The sequence below is a fragment of the Carettochelys insculpta genome, chromosome 32 (genome assembly GCF_033958435.1).
Source record: "Carettochelys insculpta isolate YL-2023 chromosome 32, ASM3395843v1, whole genome shotgun sequence".
NCBI classification, from domain to species: Eukaryota; Metazoa; Chordata; order Testudines; family Carettochelyidae; genus Carettochelys; species Carettochelys insculpta.
The window spans coordinates 4,414,949-4,432,241 of NC_134168.1; the positions used below are offsets into that span (position 1 = coordinate 4,414,949).

General features: G+C 63.8%; 2 protein-coding genes across 2 annotated transcripts in view; one reads left to right on the plus strand and one right to left on the minus strand.

Annotated features, from left to right (window-relative positions):
• The first annotated feature begins 286 nt into the window (after positions 1–286).
• On the plus strand, positions 287–5,299 carry CMTM5 (CKLF like MARVEL transmembrane domain containing 5). Its single transcript, XM_074982211.1, has 5 exons — positions 287–458; positions 2,286–2,438; positions 3,546–3,640; positions 4,334–4,417; positions 5,279–5,299. The coding sequence occupies exons 1-5, from the start codon at positions 287–289 to the stop codon at positions 5,297–5,299; spliced, it is 525 nt and encodes a 174-aa protein (XP_074838312.1).
• Positions 5,300–7,207: 1,908 nt separating this feature from the next.
• Positions 7,208–17,293, minus strand: part of LOC142005108 (myosin-6) — a 29,351-nt gene continuing 19,265 nt past the window's right edge. Inside the window, exons 28-39 of the mRNA XM_074982805.1 lie at positions 17,164–17,282; positions 16,848–17,044; positions 15,597–15,780; positions 15,239–15,404; positions 15,002–15,126; positions 13,883–14,191; positions 13,563–13,766; positions 12,984–13,109; positions 12,588–12,863; positions 11,982–12,077; positions 11,538–11,672; positions 7,208–7,343 (exon numbers count right to left, since the gene is read on the minus strand). Coding sequence (XP_074838906.1) covers positions 7,323–7,343; positions 11,538–11,672; positions 11,982–12,077; positions 12,588–12,863; positions 12,984–13,109; positions 13,563–13,766; positions 13,883–14,191; positions 15,002–15,126; positions 15,239–15,404; positions 15,597–15,780; positions 16,848–17,044; positions 17,164–17,282 — 1,958 coding nt within the window. The 3' untranslated portion in view covers positions 7,208–7,322. The remainder of the gene's footprint in view (positions 7,344–11,537; positions 11,673–11,981; positions 12,078–12,587; positions 12,864–12,983; positions 13,110–13,562; positions 13,767–13,882; positions 14,192–15,001; positions 15,127–15,238; positions 15,405–15,596; positions 15,781–16,847; positions 17,045–17,163; positions 17,283–17,293) is intronic.

Consider the following 17,293-nt stretch of genomic DNA (forward strand, 5'->3'; position numbering starts at 1 on the left):
GCCCAACGGCGCCCCCTGCTGGCCTAGGCTGGCGTAAGCTGTGCCCGCCCCTTTGTGCCCCACGGCGCCCCCTGCTGGCCGAGGCTGGAGTAACCTGTGCCCGCACCCCTGTGCCCCACGGCGCCCCCTGCTGGCCTAGGCTGGCGTAAGCTGTGCCCGCCCCTTTGTGCCCCACGGCGCCCCCTGCCGGCCGAGGCTGGAGTAACCTGTGCCCGCCCCCCCTGTGCCCCATGGCGCCCCCTGCCGGCCAAGGCTGGTGTAAGCAGCACCCGCCCCTCTGTGCCCCATGGCGCCCCCTGCCGGCCGAGGCTGGAGTAACCTGTGCCCGCCCCTCTGTGCCCCACGGCGCCCCCTGCTGGCCGAGGCTGCAGTAACCTGTGCCCGCACCCCTGTGCCCCACGGTGCCCCCCTGCCGGCCGAGGCTGGAGTAACCTGTGCCCGCACCCCTGTGCCCCACGGTGCCCCCCTGCCGGCCGAGGCTGAGTAACCTGTGCCCGCCCCTCTGTGCCCCACGGCGCCCCCTGCTGGCCGAGGCTGCAGTAACCTGTGCCCGCCCTCTGTGCCCCACGGCGCCCCCTGCCGGCCGAGGCTGGTGTAACCTGTGCCCGCCCCCCCTGTGCCCCACGGCGCCCCCTGCTGGCCGAGGCTGGAGTAACCTGTGCCCGCCCCCCCCCCCCGTGCCCCACGGCGCCCCCTGCTGGCCGAGGCTGGAGTAATCGGTGCCCCATGGCGCCCCCTGCTGGCCGAGGCTGGAGTAACCTGTGCCCGCCCCTCTGTGCCCCACGGCGCCCCCTGCTGGCCGAGGCTGGTGTAACCTGTGCCCACCCCCCTGTGCCCCACGGCGCCCCCTGCCGGCCTAGGCTGGCGTAAGCTGTGCCCGCCCCTTTGTGCCCCACGGCGCCCCCTGCCGGCCGAGGCTGGAGTAACCTGTGCCCCATGGCGCCCCCTGCTGGCCGAGGCTGCAGTAACCTGTGCCCGCACCCCTGTGCCCCACGGTGCCCCCCTGCCGGCCGAGGCTGGAGTAACCTGTGCCCGCACCCCTGTGCCCCACGGTGCCCCCCTGCCGGCCGAGGCTGAGTAACCTGTGCCCGCCCCTCTGTGCCCCACGGCGCCCCCTGCTGGCCGAGGCTGCAGTAACCTGTGCCCGCCCTCTGTGCCCCACGGCGCCCCCTGCCGGCCGAGGCTGGTGTAACCTGTGCCCGCCCCCCCTGTGCCCCACGGCGCCCCCTGCTGGCCGAGGCTGGAGTAACCTGTGCCCGCCCCCCCCCCCGTGCCCCACGGCGCCCCCTGCTGGCCGAGGCTGGAGTAATCGGTGCCCCATGGCGCCCCCTGCTGGCCGAGGCTGGAGTAACCTGTGCCCGCCCCTCTGTGCCCCACGGCGCCCCCTGCTGGCCGAGGCTGGTGTAACCTGTGCCCACCCCCCTGTGCCCCACGGCGCCCCCTGCCGGCCTAGGCTGGCGTAAGCTGTGCCCGCCCCTTTGTGCCCCACGGCGCCCCCTGCCGGCCGAGGCTGGAGTAACCTGTGCCCCATGGCGCCCCCTGCTGGCCGAGGCTGCAGTAACCTGTGCCCGCCCCTCTGTGCCCCACGGCGCCCCCTGCTGGCCGAGGCTGGTGTAACCTGTGCCCACCCCCCTGTGCCCCACGGCGCCACCTGCTGGCTGAGCCTGCAGTAACCTGTGGGCCCCCCCCTGCCCCACGGTGCCCCCTGCCGGCCGAGGCTGGCTCAGCACGTGAGCCCAACAATCGCCCCCTTGTTCCGGGCGTGCCAGCAGCTCCCAGCCCCACAGCACAAGCCGCCTTTGTCCTGCCGCCGTTGGGGGTGGGGGGTGGGGGGGGCAGGCTGGGCCCGTGTGACACCGTCCTCCCAGCTCCGGCAGTGCGGGCGCCAGGATGGGGGAGCCCGGCATGGGGGCACCGGGGGGGCCTGGGGCGCTGGCCCTGGACTGGCCCTTCCTGCGGTCCACCAAGGGGGCCCTGCTGGGCGCTGAGCTGGTAAACGGACCCCGGGGGCTCCCCCAAATCCCCTGCTCCCCCGAGACCCCCACCACCCCCAGCCCCATACCCAGAACCCCCCACTTTCAGCCCCCCCCCCGCCAACCCCTCCCCCATCCAGAGACCCCCCCCAGCCCCTGAATGTAAAGGGGGGGGGCTGGGACCAGACCGGGGGGGGGGGCTGTTTGCAGGGGGTGGTGGGGGAGGGCTGAGCTGAGGGGAGCTGGGTGGGGGGCTGTGGGGGGGGGGTTCATGCCCCCCCCACCTCACCCTCTCCCCCCCCCACCCCCCAGGCCCTGTGTTTTCTCATCTTCCTGCTGCTGACGGTCTCGGTCTCGGCCTACATGGCGGCTGCGCTGCTGGAGGGGCTCCTGGCAGCTGGGGTGCTGGGGCTGCGCCTCGCCCGCTGCCCCGAGAGGGCCCCCCGGATCCGCTGGGCCTGCCTGGTGCGTGGGACCCCCCCCGGGACACACCCCCATCCCCTGGGCCTGCCTGGTGCGTGGGACCCCCCCCGGGACCCCCCAATCCCCTGGGTCTGCCTGGTGCATGGGACCCCTGGAACCCCCCCATTCCACACCCCCCCCAATCTGCTGGGCCTGCCTGGTGTGTGGGACCCCCCCCCGGGACTCCCCAATCCCTTGGGTCTGCCTGGGGCTTGGGACCCCCTGGAACCCCCCCATTCCACGCACCCCCGGATCCACTGGGCCTGCCTGGTGCGTGGGCCCCCCCCCCGGGACCCCCCCCCAATCCACTGGGTCTGCCTGGTGCATGGGACCCCCTGGAATCCCCCCCATTCCCCCCCCCCGATCTGCTGGGCCTGCCTGGTGTGTGGGACCCCCCCCCCGGGACCCCCCAATCCCTTGGGTCTGCCTGGGGCTTGGGACCCCCTGGAACCCCCCCATTCCACCCCCCCCCGATCTGCTGGGCCTGCCTGGTGCGTGGGATCCCCCCCCCGGGACCCCCCAATCCCCTGGGTCTGCCTGGTGCATGGGACCCCCTGGAATCCCCCCCATTCCCCCCCCCGATCTGCTGGGCCTGCCTGGTGTGTGGGACCCCCCCCCCCGGGACCCCCCAATCCCTTGGGTCTGCCTGGGGCTTGGGACCCCCTGGAACCCCCCCATTCCACCCCCCCCCCGATCTGCTGGGCCTGCCTGGTGCGTGGGACCCCCCCCATCCCCTGGGTCTGCCTGGTGCGTGGGATCCCCCCCCCGGGACCCCCCCAATCCCCTGGGTCTGCCTGGTGCGTGGGACCCCCTGGAACCCCCCATTCCACCCTGGGTCTGCCTGGTGCGTGGGACCCCCTGGAACCCCCCCCATTCCACCCCCCCCCGATCTGCTGGGCCTGCCTGGTGTGTGGGACCCCCCCCCCGGGACCCCCCAATCCCTTGGGTCTGCCTGGGGCTTGGGACCCCCCCGCATAACCCCCAACAAGTCCCATAGACCTGCAGACATGGGACCCCCCCCCCTCCAGACCCTCCCCCCCCAGAACCGCTGGCCCTGCCTGGGGTGTGGGACCCCCCAGTACCCCCTGCTGACCCCTCTCTGCCCCCCAGGATTTCCTGCGCGCTGCCAGCGCTTCCTTGTCTTCCTCGTGGTGTCGCCGGCCACCCTCGCTGCCAGCCGGGAGGGGCCGGCCGTGAGCGCCTTTGTGAGTGTCCCCCCCGTGAACCCCCCCACCTAACAGCCCCCCATGTCCCCCCCCCACAGAGCCCCCCCCACAGAGCTCCACAGCTCCTGCCCCGCCCCCAGCTCACCCTCGCTGCCAGCCGGAGGGGCCGGCCGTGAGCGCCTTTGTGAGTGCCCCCCCCCGTGAACCCCCCCCACCTAACAGCCCCCCATGTCCCCCCCCACAGGAGCCCCCCCCACAGAGCTCCACAGCTCCTGCCCCGCCCCCAGCTCACCCTCGCTGCCAGCCGGGAGGGGCCGGCCGTGAGCGCCTTTGTGAGTGTCCCCCCCGTGAACCCCCCCACCTAACAGCCCCCCATGTCCCCCCCCCACAGAGCCCCCCCCACAGAGCTCCACAGCTCCTGCCCCGCCCCCAGCTCACCCTCGCTGCCAGCCGGGAGGGGCCGGCCGTGAGCGCCTTTGTGAGTGCCCCCCCCCGTGAACCCCCCCCACCTAACAGCCCCCATGTCCCCCCCCCACAGAGCCCCCCCACAGAGCTCCACAGCTCCTGCCCCGCCCCAGCTCACCCTCGCTGCCAGCCGGGAGGGGCCGGCCGTGAGCGCCTTTGTGAGTGTCCCTCCCCCAACAGCCCCCCCATTTCCCCCACCCCTCCCAGAGCCCCCTTGTGCCCCACGGCTCCTGCCCCCCAGCTCACCCTCTGCCGCTCTCCCCCCAGACCTTCGGCCTCATCCTCATCGCACTCTTCGCCTACGATGCCTGCAGCACCTACTGGGCCGAGATCCACTTGGAGCCAGCCCCGGTGAGACAGTGCCCATGGGGTGGGGTGGGGACGCCCAGCAGGGGCCCGGACTCCTGGGTCCCCAGCCCCGGGTGAGACAGTGCCCATGGGGTGGGGTGGGGACGCCCAGCAGGGGCCCGGACTCCTGGGTCCCCAGCCCGGGGAAGTGCCTGGGGGGGTGGGGGTAGGGAGGCCCAGCAGGGGCCCGTACTCCTGGGTCCCCAGCCCGGGGAAGTGCCCGGGGGGGTGGGGTGGGGAGGCCCAGCAGGGGCCCGGACTCCTGGGTCCCCAGCCCGGGGAAGTGCCCGGGGGGGTGGGGTGGGGAGGCCCAGCAGGGGCCCGGACTCCTGGGTCCCCAGCCCGGGGAAGTGCCCGGGGGGGTGGGGTGGGGATGCCCAGCAGGGGCCCGTACTCCTGGGTCCCCAGCCCCGGGTGAGACAGTGCCCATGGGGTGGGGTGGGGAGGCCCAGCAGGGGCCCGGACTCCTGGGTCCCCAGCCCGGGGAAGTGCCCGGGGGGGTGGGGTGGGGAGGCCCAGCAGGGGCCCGGACTCCTGGGTCCCCAGCCCGGGGAAGTGCCCGGGGGGTGGGGTAGGGAGACCCAGCAGGGGCCCGGACTCCTGGGTCCCCAGCCCGGGGAAGTGCCCGGGGGGTGGGGTGGGGAGGCCCAGCAGGGGCCCGGACTCCTGGGTCCGGAGCCGGGGGTAGTGGGAAACCCTAAACTTCAGCTTTCTTTTCCAGATGCCAACAGGGCCCTGGCCTGAGCTGCAGCGAGGCCGGCGGAATAGCACCCTGCCCCCTCCGCATGTACTGGTGCCCCTCACTCCCAACCCACCGCCCCGTCTTGGGGGGCAAGTTAAGCTCTGGGGTTGTTTATATTTCAGTTGTGCGAAGAAAGACCTTAGAGTGGCTTTGTTCTGCGCTCGGCACCTCCTCACAACCCGCTCCACAGCCGCTGGGCCCCTGGGGCACACACTACCTTGCCTCTGGGGTGGGTTAGGTACCCCTTTTTTGGGGGGGAGACTGTTGGAATGGGGGTGTACCCCCTGGTGTGGCCTGACGTGCTCTGGGACTGGGATCATTGGCTCTGCACTGACATCCCCCAGCCCTGAAAAGTACGTGCTGTCCCTGCACCCCAAAAAAAGGGCTCAGTTCCCCTCTAGGGTCTGGTCTTATATGCCCTCTATGGGCCCTGCGTGTTACTGGGAGACGCACAGGGGTGTGGCAGCAAGGGCCTCCAGAGGGCACCCGAGTAGCTGGGAGTGGCCCGGACACCTGGGCTCTCTAGCAGGGTGCTCCATGATTTCGGTGTGGGAAGGGAGCTGGCTGAGACCCGGACTCCTGGGTTCTCCAGCAGGGCGCTCTGGAGGGGTTGGGAGAAGGACCTAGCAGTGACCCGGACTCCTGGGTTCTCCAGCAGGGCTCTGGAGGGGTTGGGAGAAGCACCTAGCAGTGACCGGACTCCTGGGTTCTCCAGCAGGGCACTGGAGGGGTTGGGAGAAGCACCTAGCAGTGACCCGGACTCCTGGGTTCTCCAGCAGGGCGCTCTGGAGGGGTTGGGAGAAGCACCTAGCAGTGACCCGGACTCCTGGGTTCTCCAGCAGGGCGCTCTGGAGGGGTTGGGAGAAGCACCTAGCAGTGACCGGACTCCTGGGTTCTCCAGCAGGGCTCTGGAGGGGTTGGGAGAAGGACCTAGCAGTGACCGGACTCCTGGGTTCTCCAGCAGGGCTCTGGAGGGGTTGTAAAGCACCTAGCAGTGACCGGACTCCTGGGTTCTCCAGCAGGGCACTGGAGGGGTTGGGAGAAGGACCTAGCAGTGACCGGACTCCTGGGTTCTCCAGCAGGGCGCTCTGGAGGGGTTGGGAGAAGCACCTAGCAGTGACCGGACTCCTGGGTTCTCCAGCAGGGCACTGGAGGGGTTGGGAGAAGCACCTAGCAGTGACCCGGACTCCTGGGTTCTCCAGCAGGGCACTGGAGGGGTTGGGAGAAGGACCTAGCAGTGACCGGACACCTGGGTTCTCCAGCAGGGCTCTGGAGCGGTTGGGAGAAGGACCTAGCAGTGACCCGGACTCCTGGGTTCTCCAGCAGGGCACTGGAGGGGTTGGGAGAAGGACCTAGCAGTGACCCGGACTCCTGGGTTCTCCAGCAGGGCTCTGGAGGGGTTGGGAGAAGGACCTAGCAGTGACCGGACTCCTGGGTTCTCCAGCAGGGCACTGGAGGGGTTGGGAGAAGGACCTAGCAGTGACCAGACACCTGGGTTCTCCAGCAGGGCACTGGAGGGGTTGGGAGAAGCACCTAGCAGTGACCGGACGCCTGGGTTCTCCAGCAGGGCGCTCTGGAGGGGTTGGGAGAAGCACCTAGCAGTGACCGGACTCCTGGGTTCTCCAGCAGGGCACTGGAGGGGTTGGGAGAAGGACCTAGCAGTGACCGGACTCCTGGGTTCTCCAGCAGGGCTCTGGAGGGGTTGGGAGAAGCATCTAGCAGTGACCGGACTCCTGGGTTCTCCAGCAGGGCACTGGAGGGGTTGGGAGAAGCACCTTAGCAGTGACCGGACTCCTGGGTTCTCCAGCAGGGGCACTGGAGGGGTTGGGAGAAGCACCTAGCAGTGACCGGACTCCTGGGTTCTCCAGCAGGGCACTGGAGGGGTTGGGAGAAGCACCTAGCAGTGACCGGACTCCTGGGTTCTCCAGCAGGGCACTGGAGGGGTTGGGGGAAGCACCTAGCAGTGACCGGACTCCTGGGTTCTCCAGGGGTGAGGAATGCTGTGGGGGGAAGAGGGGCAGCGGACCAGGAGCAGAAGGGGAGACCCAGGGGATGGTTTACTCTTCGGCTTTATTAACATCCCTCCACAAATCCTACATTACTCAGACCAGACTTGTGGTGAGGGGGGGCTGCTTCCCAGCTGCGATCCAGAAAATGGGGGCCCCATCACTCCTCATCGTGGAGCTTCTGGAAGAGAAAGCAGAGAGGGGCTGGTGAGGGAGCTGGACAGGCAGGGAGAAGCGGAGAGAGAAAAAAGCTGGCAGGAGAGAGATCAAATGGTGAAGGAAGGAGGAAAATGGGAAGGGAGAGAGAAAGACGACGGGGAAGAGAGGAAGGAAGGAGGATGAAGCGCTGGACGTGACGTGATGGACGGGGAAGAGAGGAAGGAAGGAGGATGAAGCGCTGGACGTGACGTGATGGACGGGGAAGAGAGGAAGGAAGGAGGATGAAGCGCTGGACGTGACGTGATGGACGGGGAAGAGAGGAAGGAAGGAGGATGAAGCGCTGGACGTGACGTGATGGACGGGGAAGAGAGGAAGAAAGGAGGATGAAGCGCTGGACGTGACGTGATGGACGGGGAAGAGAGGAAGGAAGGAGGATGAAGCGCTGGACGTGACGTGATGGACGGGGAAGAGAGGAAGGAAGGAGGATGAAGCGATGGACGTGACGTGATGGACGGGGAAGAGAGGAAGAAAGGAGGATGAAGCGCTGGACGTGACGTGATGGACGGGGAAGAGAGGAAGGAAGGAGGATGAAGCGCTGGACGTGACGTGATGGACGGGGAAGAGAGGAAGGAAGGAGGATGAAGCGCTGGACGTGACGTGATGGACGGGGAAGAGAGGAAGGAAGGAGGATGAAGCGCTGGACGTGACGTGATGGACGGGGAAGAGAGGAAGGAAGGAGGATGAAGCGATGGACGTGACGTGATGGACGGGGAAGAGAGGAAGGAAGGAGGATGAAGCGCTGGACGTGACGTGATGGACGGGGAAGAGAGGAAGGAAGGAGGATGAAGCGCTGGACGTGACGTGATGGACGGGGAAGAGAGGAAGGAAGGAGGACGAAGCGCTGGACGTGACGTGATGGACGGGGAAGAGAGGAAGGAAGGAGGATGAAGCGCTGGACGTGACGTGATGGACGGGGAAGAGAGGAAGGAAGGAGGATGAAGCGCTGGACGTGACGTGATGGATGGGGAAGAGAGGAAGGAAGGAGGATGAAGCGCTGGACGTGACGTGATGGACGGGGAAGAGAGGAAGGAAGGAGGACGAAGCGCTGGACGTGACGTGATGGACGGGGAAGAGAGGAAGGAAGGAGGATGAAGCGCTGGACGTGACGTGATGGACGGGGAAGAGAGGAAGGAAGGAGGATGAAGCGATGGACGTGACGTGATGGACGGGGAAGAGAGGAAGAAAGGAGGATGAAGCGCTGGACGTGACGTGATGGACGGGGAAGAGAGGAAGGAAGGAGGATGAAGCGCTGGACGTGACGTGATGGACGGGGAAGAGAGGAAGGAAGGAGGATGAAGCGCTGGACGTGACGTGATGGACGGGGAAGAGAGGAAGGAAGGAGGATGAAGCACTGGACGTGACGTGATGGACGGGGAAGAGAGGAAGGAAGGAGGATGAAGCGCTGGACGTGACGTTACTGGCTTTTAGAACGGACATGAGAACCACTATTGTAACCAGCCTCCTCGGTTTGCACCAAATCTTGGGCCCAGTGAGGTACTGGGATGGGCGCCCGCGTTCTCCACCACCTCTGCTGCTGTGTATCACTTCTACATGTGGAGTTATAAGGGTGGCGTTTGAAGTGTTCGTTTCGGGGATACCACAATAGGTGGCGGGGCAGCAGGTGAAGCTCCTTCTCCCCCCAGCTTCTAACTGCCGCCTCCGATTCCAACCCCGCTCAGCTCCTCCCTGCTCTGCGCTCAGGGCAGAGGTGTTACCTGCCAGCCTGGGGTACAGCCCAGGGGTCATCCTTAGCCGCTGGGAACTGCTCTGCCCGTCACACACTTCCAGCCTGAGTCTCACACGCGCCCCCCCTGCTCCATCACAACGTGTAGCCCAGGAGATGGCCAATGCCAGCTTGCCCCCAAGCCAACATGGAGAGCCTCCATTTCCCACACAAGGAGAACAATGGGGTTCCCTCCACAGGGGCAAGGGGACAAAGGGGACCCGGCGGTTCCTCCATCTTTGTCTTCACTCCAGCTCGTCACTTCAGGAACACCTGCTGCTGATGGAGCCTGGAAGGATCGCTAACAACGGACGGACTCCAGAGATTTTAAAATACCTATATCAGCCTCTTCCCACGGCCGCAGCTGGCACCAAGACCTTCGTGATCGGTGTGTGTAATTCGATTGCTTTACCAATTTACTCTCACCCTGTCCTTTCCTTTCATTAATAAACCTTTCGACGTTAGATTCTCAAGGATGGGCCCAGCGTGCTCTGTTGACTCAGACCTGAGGTGCTCGTTGACCTGGAGATGTGGCTGCTGCTTTGGGGCTGGAAGAACCTGTTCGGATTTGGTGCGATTGATTTGCATAACCTCTCACCTTATAGTGGAGGACCCCCAGGGTAGGGCTGCAAGTGTTTTAAGCAACTTGGAAGGAAGGAAGGAAGGAAGGAAGGTGATGTAATGAGGGAGGGAGGAAGGAAGGAAGGAAGACGACGTAATGAGGGAGGAAGGGAGGAAGGTGATGTAATGAGGGAGGAAGGGAGGAAGGTGATGTAATGAGGGAGGGAGGGAGGGAGGAAGAGGATGTAATGAGGGAGGGAGGGAGGAAGGTGATGTAATGAAGGAGGGAGGAAGGAAGAGGATGTAATGAGGGAGGGAGGAAGAGGATGTAATGAGGGAGGGAGGAAGGGAGGGAGGTGATGTAATGAGGGAGGAAGGGAGGAAGGTGATGTAATGAGGGAGGGAGGAAGGAAGAGGATGTAATGAGGGAGGGAGGAAGGGAGGAAGAGGATGTAATGAGGGAGCAAGGGAGGAAGGGAGGAAGACGACGTAATGAGGAAGGAAGGGAGGAAGGGAAGAAGGTGATGTAATGAGGGAGGAAGGGAGGAAGAGGATGTAATGAGGGAGGGAGGAAGGTGATGTAATGAGGGAGGAAGGGAGGAAGGTGATGTAATGAGGCAGGAAGGGAGGAAGAGGATGTAATGAGGGAGGAAGGGAGGGAGGTGATGTAATGAGGGAGGAAGGGAGGAAGGTGATGTAATGAGGCAGGAAGGGAGGAAGGTGATGTAATGAGGGAGGGAGGAAGAGGATGTAATGAGGGAGGGAGGAAGGGAGGGAGGTGATGTAATGAGGGAGGAAGGGAGGAAGGTGATGTAATGAGGGAGGGAGGAAGGAAGAGGATGTAATGAGGGAGGGAGGAAGGGAGGAAGAGGATGTAATGAGGGAGCAAGGGAGGAAGGGAGGAAGACGACGTAATGAGGAAGGAAGGGAGGAAGGGAAGAAGGTGATGTAATGAGGGAGGAAGGGAGGAAGAGGATGTAATGAGGGAGGGAGGACGGTGATGTAATGAGGGAGGAAGGGAGGAAGGTGATGTAATGAGGCAGGAAGGGAGGAAGAGGATGTAATGAGGGAGGGAGGAAGAGGATGTAATGAGGGAGGGAGGAAGAGGATGTAATGAGGGAGGGAGGAAGGTGATGTAATGAGGGAGGAAGGGAGGAAGAGGATGTAATGAGGGAGGGAGGAAGGGAGGGAGGTGATGTAATGAGGGAGGAAGGGAGGAAGGTGATGTAATGAGGGAGGGAGGAAGGAAGAGGATGTAATGAGGGAGGGAGGAAGGGAGGAAGAGGATGTAATGAGGGAGCAAGGGAGGAAGGGAGGAAGACGACGTAATGAGGAAGGAAGGGAGGAAGGGAAGAAGGTGATGTAATGAGGGAGGAAGGGAGGAAGAGGATGTAATGAGGGAGGGAGGAAGGTGATGTAATGAGGGAGGAAGGGAGGAAGGTGATGTAATGAGGCAGGAAGGGAGGAAGAGGATGTAATGAGGGAGGGAGGAAGAGGATGTAATGAGGGAGGAAGGGAGGGAGGTGATGTAATGAGGGAGGAAGGGAGGAAGGTGATGTAATGAGGGAGGGAGGAAGAGGATGTAATGAGGGAGGAAGGGAGGGAGGTGATGTAATGAGGGAGGGAGGAAGGGAGGAAGGTGATGTAATGAGGGAGGGAGGGAGGAAGGTGATGTAATGAGGGAGGGAGGAAGAGGATGTAATGAGGGAGGAAGGGAGGGAGGTGATGTAATGAGGGAGGGAGGGAGGAAGAGGATGTAATGAGGGAGGGAGGGAGGTGCGGTAGGAAAGGGTCCAGACCACGGCTGGGCTCTCTGGGTTGGGCCCCCTGCCCCGAGCGCTGCCCCTCATTGGCCCAGTCCATGTGGCTCACCTTCCCGCCGGCCTCGCGGCTCTTGGCCTTCAGCTTGTTGACCTGGGACTCGGCGATGTCAGCCCGCTCCTCCGCCTCCTCCAGCTCGTGCTGCACCTTGCGGAACTTGGCCAGGTTGGAGTTGGCCTGTTCCTCCTGCCGGCAGGGAGCAGAACCAGGGCGTTACCCCATGGAACTACCCGCCGCTGGATCTGCAGTGGGGCTGCACGCTCAGAATGGCCGGGACCCTGCCTGGGCTGGGGGACAGCCCTGTGCCTGTCTCATGGAGGGAGCAGAGAACTGAGGGACATGGCTCACACGTGGCACTACCCACCAGTGCATACTGGGTGACCCCAAGCAGACCCTGGTCTGGAGAGAGGAGAAGCCAGGGGCTGGGATGAATGACCAATGTGGGGTGGGGGGCTGAGGGTGCCGAGGGGCCGGTTTGGAGGGTTGGGTACTCACTGCCTCCTCAGCCTGCCTCTTGTAGGCCTTGACCTTCATCTGGAGCTTGTCCACCAGGTCCTGGAGTCTCAGCAGGTTTTTCTTGTCCTCCTCAGTCTGAGGATGGTGGCGGGGGCCGGGGGGAGATGGGGATTGAGGGGCAATCATTAGAGTAACACCATCTAGGTTACCCCTAAGTTCCCCAGGCATAGGATATCCAGGACCATCTCCAAACCTTCTGGCCTCCAATCTTCCAGCCCCATCTAGAATGGGAATGGCCTGTAGCTCAGAAGGGGGCTTACATACAGACAGACCTCGGGAGGGGGGGAGGGGCGATGTGGGGAGGGTCTAGAGTGGGGCGAAGGACCGGGTGCTAGGGTCTGGCTCTAGAACAGAGGTAGGATGAGGGAATCAGGCTTTTTCGTTCACACTTAAGAGGAAGAAAGCCCAGAGGAATTAGGCCAGCTTGAAATTCCTCTCCCCAGAGGGAAAGTCCCCAAGACCAATGGTCTAGATCAGGAGAACACCTCCCTGAAGTAGATGTTCTAGATCAGGAGGCGGCTACCTGGAGCAGGGCTCCTGGAGCATTCCTTTTCTAGATGCATGCTCCCTTGGCCCTCGGGCTACCTGGTAGGTGAGCTCCTTGATGCGCCGCTCCGACTTCCGCAGCCCCTTGATGCTCTCCACGTTGCGCTTCTGCTCCGACTCCAGCTCGTTCTCGAGCTCCCGGACTCGCGCCTCCAGCTTCTGCAGCTGCTTCTTGCCGCCCTTGAGGGCCAGCTGCTCGGCCTCGTCCAGCCGCAGCTGCAGGTCCTTGATGGTCTGCTCCATGTTCTTCTTCATCCGCTCCAGGTGGGCGCTGGTGTCCTGCTCCTTCTTCAGCTCCTCCGCCATCATGGCCGCCTGCCGGCCACAAAGAAGAGTTACTCCCGGCCGCCCTGCACCCGCCAGTCCCAGCCCTGGGGCTGAGTGGGAGCCAGCGCCCCACAGGGGCAGGCCCCTGCCCCATTTCCCAGCACTCACATCCGTGATGGCTTTCTTGGCCTTCTCCTCGGCATTCCTGCACTCCTGTATGGCCTCCTCCACCTCGGACTGCAGCTGGGACAGGTCCGCCTCCATCTTCTTCTTCTGGTTGATCAGGCTGGTGTTCTAGAGAAAGACCAGGGGCTCAGAAAGACCAAGGAACAAGGCATAATCTACTTAGTGAGCTATCAATCCCCTGTTCTAGGTCTTCCTTCTACCATCTAGAATGCACCTGGGACCAGGATCCAGAGCCATGCGGAAACACGGGAGGCGCCCTTGCAGGAACCATGAGCTATGTTCTAGATCACGACAGGGCTTCAAGCAGAGGACTTCTAGACTTTTGTGCTGGAGAAATGAGCTGGGTGCTGGCGGTCTAGATTGGCATCCCAGAGAACTCACAGACCCACCCCCCGAGCTGCCTAGCAAAGAGAATTTCTCGACTGGCAGCTCTGGAACACGACGTTCTAGATTGCTCCGGTTGCAGTGAATGAGCACTCCAGACAACTGATCTCCCTGCGGCAAGCCAAGGAGAAGAGACTCGGGGGCCAGGTTCTCAGGGGGGGTCCACCTTTCACTCACCTGGGTGTGGAGCAGCTGGACCCTCTCGCTGGCTTCGATCAGCTCCTGCTCGGCCAGTTTCCGGGCGCGCTCCACCTGCTCCGCCACAGCTCGCAGCTCCTCCAGCTCGGCCGTCAGCAGGTTGTTCCGCCGGTCCACGATGGCGATGTTCTCCTTCAGGTCCTCGTTGGCCCGAACCACATCGTCCAGCTGCAGCTGGGAGTCCTGAGGGCCCCAAGATGAAGGGATATGAGAGAGTCTCTCACTGGCCAGCAAATCCACCCTGTGCCCCCCGGGACCGAGCGTAGCTGCCCCATTCCTGTTCCCTGGAGCTCTGTTACCTTGAGCTGGGCCTGTGCAGCCTTGAGGTGACTCTGGGCCTCGGCCGCCGTGCGGTTGGCATGGCTCAGCTGCATCTCCATCTCGTTGAGGTCGCCCTCCATCTTCTTCTTCACCCGCAGCGCCTCGTTGCGGCTGCGGGTCTCGGCGTCCAGCGAGGTCTGCAGCGAATCCACCACCCGCAGGTGGTTCCGCTTGGCCTGCTCCATCTCCTCGTCCTTCTCCGCCAGCTTCCGCTCGAAGTCCGCCTTGAGCTGGTTAAACTCCAGCTGGGCCCGCAAGATTTTCCCCTCCTCGTGCTCCAGGGAGGCCTGCGGATAGGTAGCAGGGAGCGGGTGAGTGAGAGAGATGAACGAGAGTGAGAGAGAGAAGACAGAAAGAAAGACGTACAAGTGAAAAAGGAAGAATGCAGGAGAGAGAAACCCAGGACAAAATGGAGACGATGGAAAAAGGAAACGGAAACCAGTGAAACGAGACGCGGAAGAGAAGGGACGGAGATACAAAAGAGGGAGGAATCGGTGAACGAAACAGGAGAAAGAAGGAGGGGGAAACGACATAGGGAAAGAAGAAAACGAGCCAGCGAATGAGAGGAGGAGGCAACGAAGGTGTGAGGGACGTGCTTGCCCCCTGCTGGTATTGAAAGAGTCAACGTTGCTCGGGGTGAAGAGGCTCCGCCCCTTAGCCCTACTGGGCGTGCTCCAGCCGGAGCCGGGGTATAAAAAGCAGCAGCTCAGTTCATTCAGGGGCTCAAGGAGGAAGGTGCCCATGTGCTGCAGACCCCCCGGCCAAGGGGAGAAGCCGGAGGCCCAGGAGGGCGCCTGAGGAGTTCGTGGAGCTGTGGACACAGGAGCCCGGAGACGCCGGAATCGCCACCCCTGGGATTTCCCACTGATCAAGTCTCAAACGCATTTGCCGCTGCCGGGACCCGGAGCTGGGACCTGGCGGAGCAGGGTGTGCTGGGGTCCCACCTGACCGCCCCCCACTCGTCTCTGTGGGGAGACAATGACCCTCACTCTGTCCCCAGAGGGGCCAGAGACAGCAAAGGGAGATGGACGACAAAGGACTGGAAAGCAGACAGACGGACGGACCAACCGGACGACTTCCTGGGCCGGGCCGCTCACCTCTGCCTCCTCCAGCGCTGCCTGCAGCTCCGTCCTCTCCGCCTCCAGCTGCTTCCGCACCTTCTCCAGCTCGTGGACGCTTTTGCCTCCCTCGCCCAGCTGCTCCGTCAGGTCCGAGATCTCCTCTGTTGTGGGAGAGGCGAGGGTGGGAGAGCGTCCAACCCCAGGGGGCGCTGGGCTGCGGGGAGTGGGGCACGGGGGCTCGGGGCTCGGCAGGGGGCGCCGGGGAGGTCTCACCTTGTAGGTTCTTGTTCTCCCTCTTGAAGGTCTCCAGGTGCTCCAGGGACTCCTCGTAGGCGTTCTTCAGCTTGAAGAGCTCGGTGCTGAGCGATCGCGCCTCCTTCTGCGACGACTCCAGCTCCGTCTGCGACTCCTCGAACTTCTGCTTCCACTCGGACAGGATCTGGGGGCGAGGAGTCGGTGAGAGAGTCACTGCGAGGGAGGAGCCCTCGGCCCAGCAGAGAAAACTCCCAGCTCCCAGTCCCGCTCCCTCCAGCTCTCACTCCTTCCTTCCTTCCCCCATTACGTCACCTTCCTTCCTTCCTTCCTTCCCCCATTACGTCACCTTCCTTCTCTCCCTCTCCCCCACACCCACCTTGTCAAAGTTCCTCTGCTTCTTGTCGAGGGCGGCAGCGGCGGCATTCGACCGCTCCACGTCCACCATCAGGTCCTCGATCTCGTTCTGCAGCCGGTGTTTGGTCTTCTCCAGCGACGAGCACTTGGCGTTCACGGCCTCCACGGCCTCTTCCGCCTCCTGCAGCCGCTGCGCCAGCTTCTTCCTGCCGCCGGGGTTTGCGACGGACACCGCTGGTCAGCAAAGAGCAACCTGGCCCCTTCCTCACCTCCCTGGGCCTTGGAGGCACAGGAGGGTCCTGCCGATAAAAGCTGGTGACTCTGGCCTGGTGCATGGGATCCGTGTGCTCTAGATCATTCTAGATAAAAAGCTACTCTGGTCTAAGACTCTGGAGGATGCCAGCACGGAGCACACCCACTGCTGCGGAATGGATTCCCACCTCTCCACGCTTTTCTAGATCCGCTTTGCAGAAGGCCAGACAGAATTCGTTCCAAGGTTCTAGATCAGAGGCCAAGCAACCCATCTGAACGTGATTGGCCTGTACTTTCCTCCCCGGGATTTTAAAGGAAGATTTTAGACCTTGCCCAGGGTGAATCTGCTTTTCCCAGAAAAGCTCCCAAGTTCCCACCCTGACATTCAAACAAAAAGCTCCGTTGACACACCTGAGAATGTCCTCACCTCGCTCTTGTCTAGAACACCCTTTTCCAGAAAGGGCCCCATAGATTCTCGATCAAGGACCCAACCGGCCTGTCGTACGCCCCCTGGGATATCGCTCCAGGAGGTTGCAGAGCAAGGACCTCGCACACCCCCTGGAAGGTCTGGATCAATCTAGAACAGAGCTCCAGAACAGAGCCTGCTTTGCTCCTGACAGTCCAGAACAGACACAGGTGTGGTGGGAAGCAGGGGTGGGGCTGAGTTGGCGGCTTGTGGCTTGGATGCTCTGGACCACTCTGGACTGTCCTCCGTGCCCACCAACCCCGTTGGCCTCCAACCCGCCTTCCTGAGCGCTGGCAGCGAACGCGGAGGACGCATGGATGTGGCGGGGTCTCTCCTCCAACCAACAAGCTTTTCGCTCGTCTTATACGCTGCGAGTGGAAATATAACCCGAGCCAAAAGCTTCCCTGTCGGAGGAAGCCGCTGAGGACCTCAAGGTCCAGGGCCGCAGAGGGGAGCCCGCCGGGAGCGGTGGACAAAGGGAGGTGGGGAAAGAAAGAGGAGGAGCAGCGAAGAAACTGTAGCAGGACTGAGCCCAAAGCCCACCCGGACACTCACTTGGCCTCCTCCAGCTCCTCCGTCCGCTGGATGGCGTCCGTCTCGTACTTGGTCCTCCACTGGGCCACCTCGGAGTTGGCCTTGGAGAGGGAGCGCTGCAGCTCGGCCTTGGCCTCCGTCTCCTCCTCGTACTGCTCCCGCAGCAGGTCGCAGTCATGCCGGGCCGACTGCAGGGCGTGGGCCAGGGCGTTCTTCGCCTGCGGGGCGGGAGGGGAGAGCTCTGCTGGGGGTCCTCACTCCCGACCCTCAGCCCCTGCCCGCCCGGCCCTTTCAGAGCCCCTCACTCCCAGCCTGCAGCCACCTGTTATCCCAGCACCTTAGATTCCTCCTCCAACTGCCTTTTCAAGTCCTCCAGCTGCTGGGTGTAGGACTGCTTGCCCCGGGTCAGCTGGGAGACCAGGGCCTCCTTCTCCTCTAGCTGGCGGGAGAGCTCCCCTGCAGGGGTC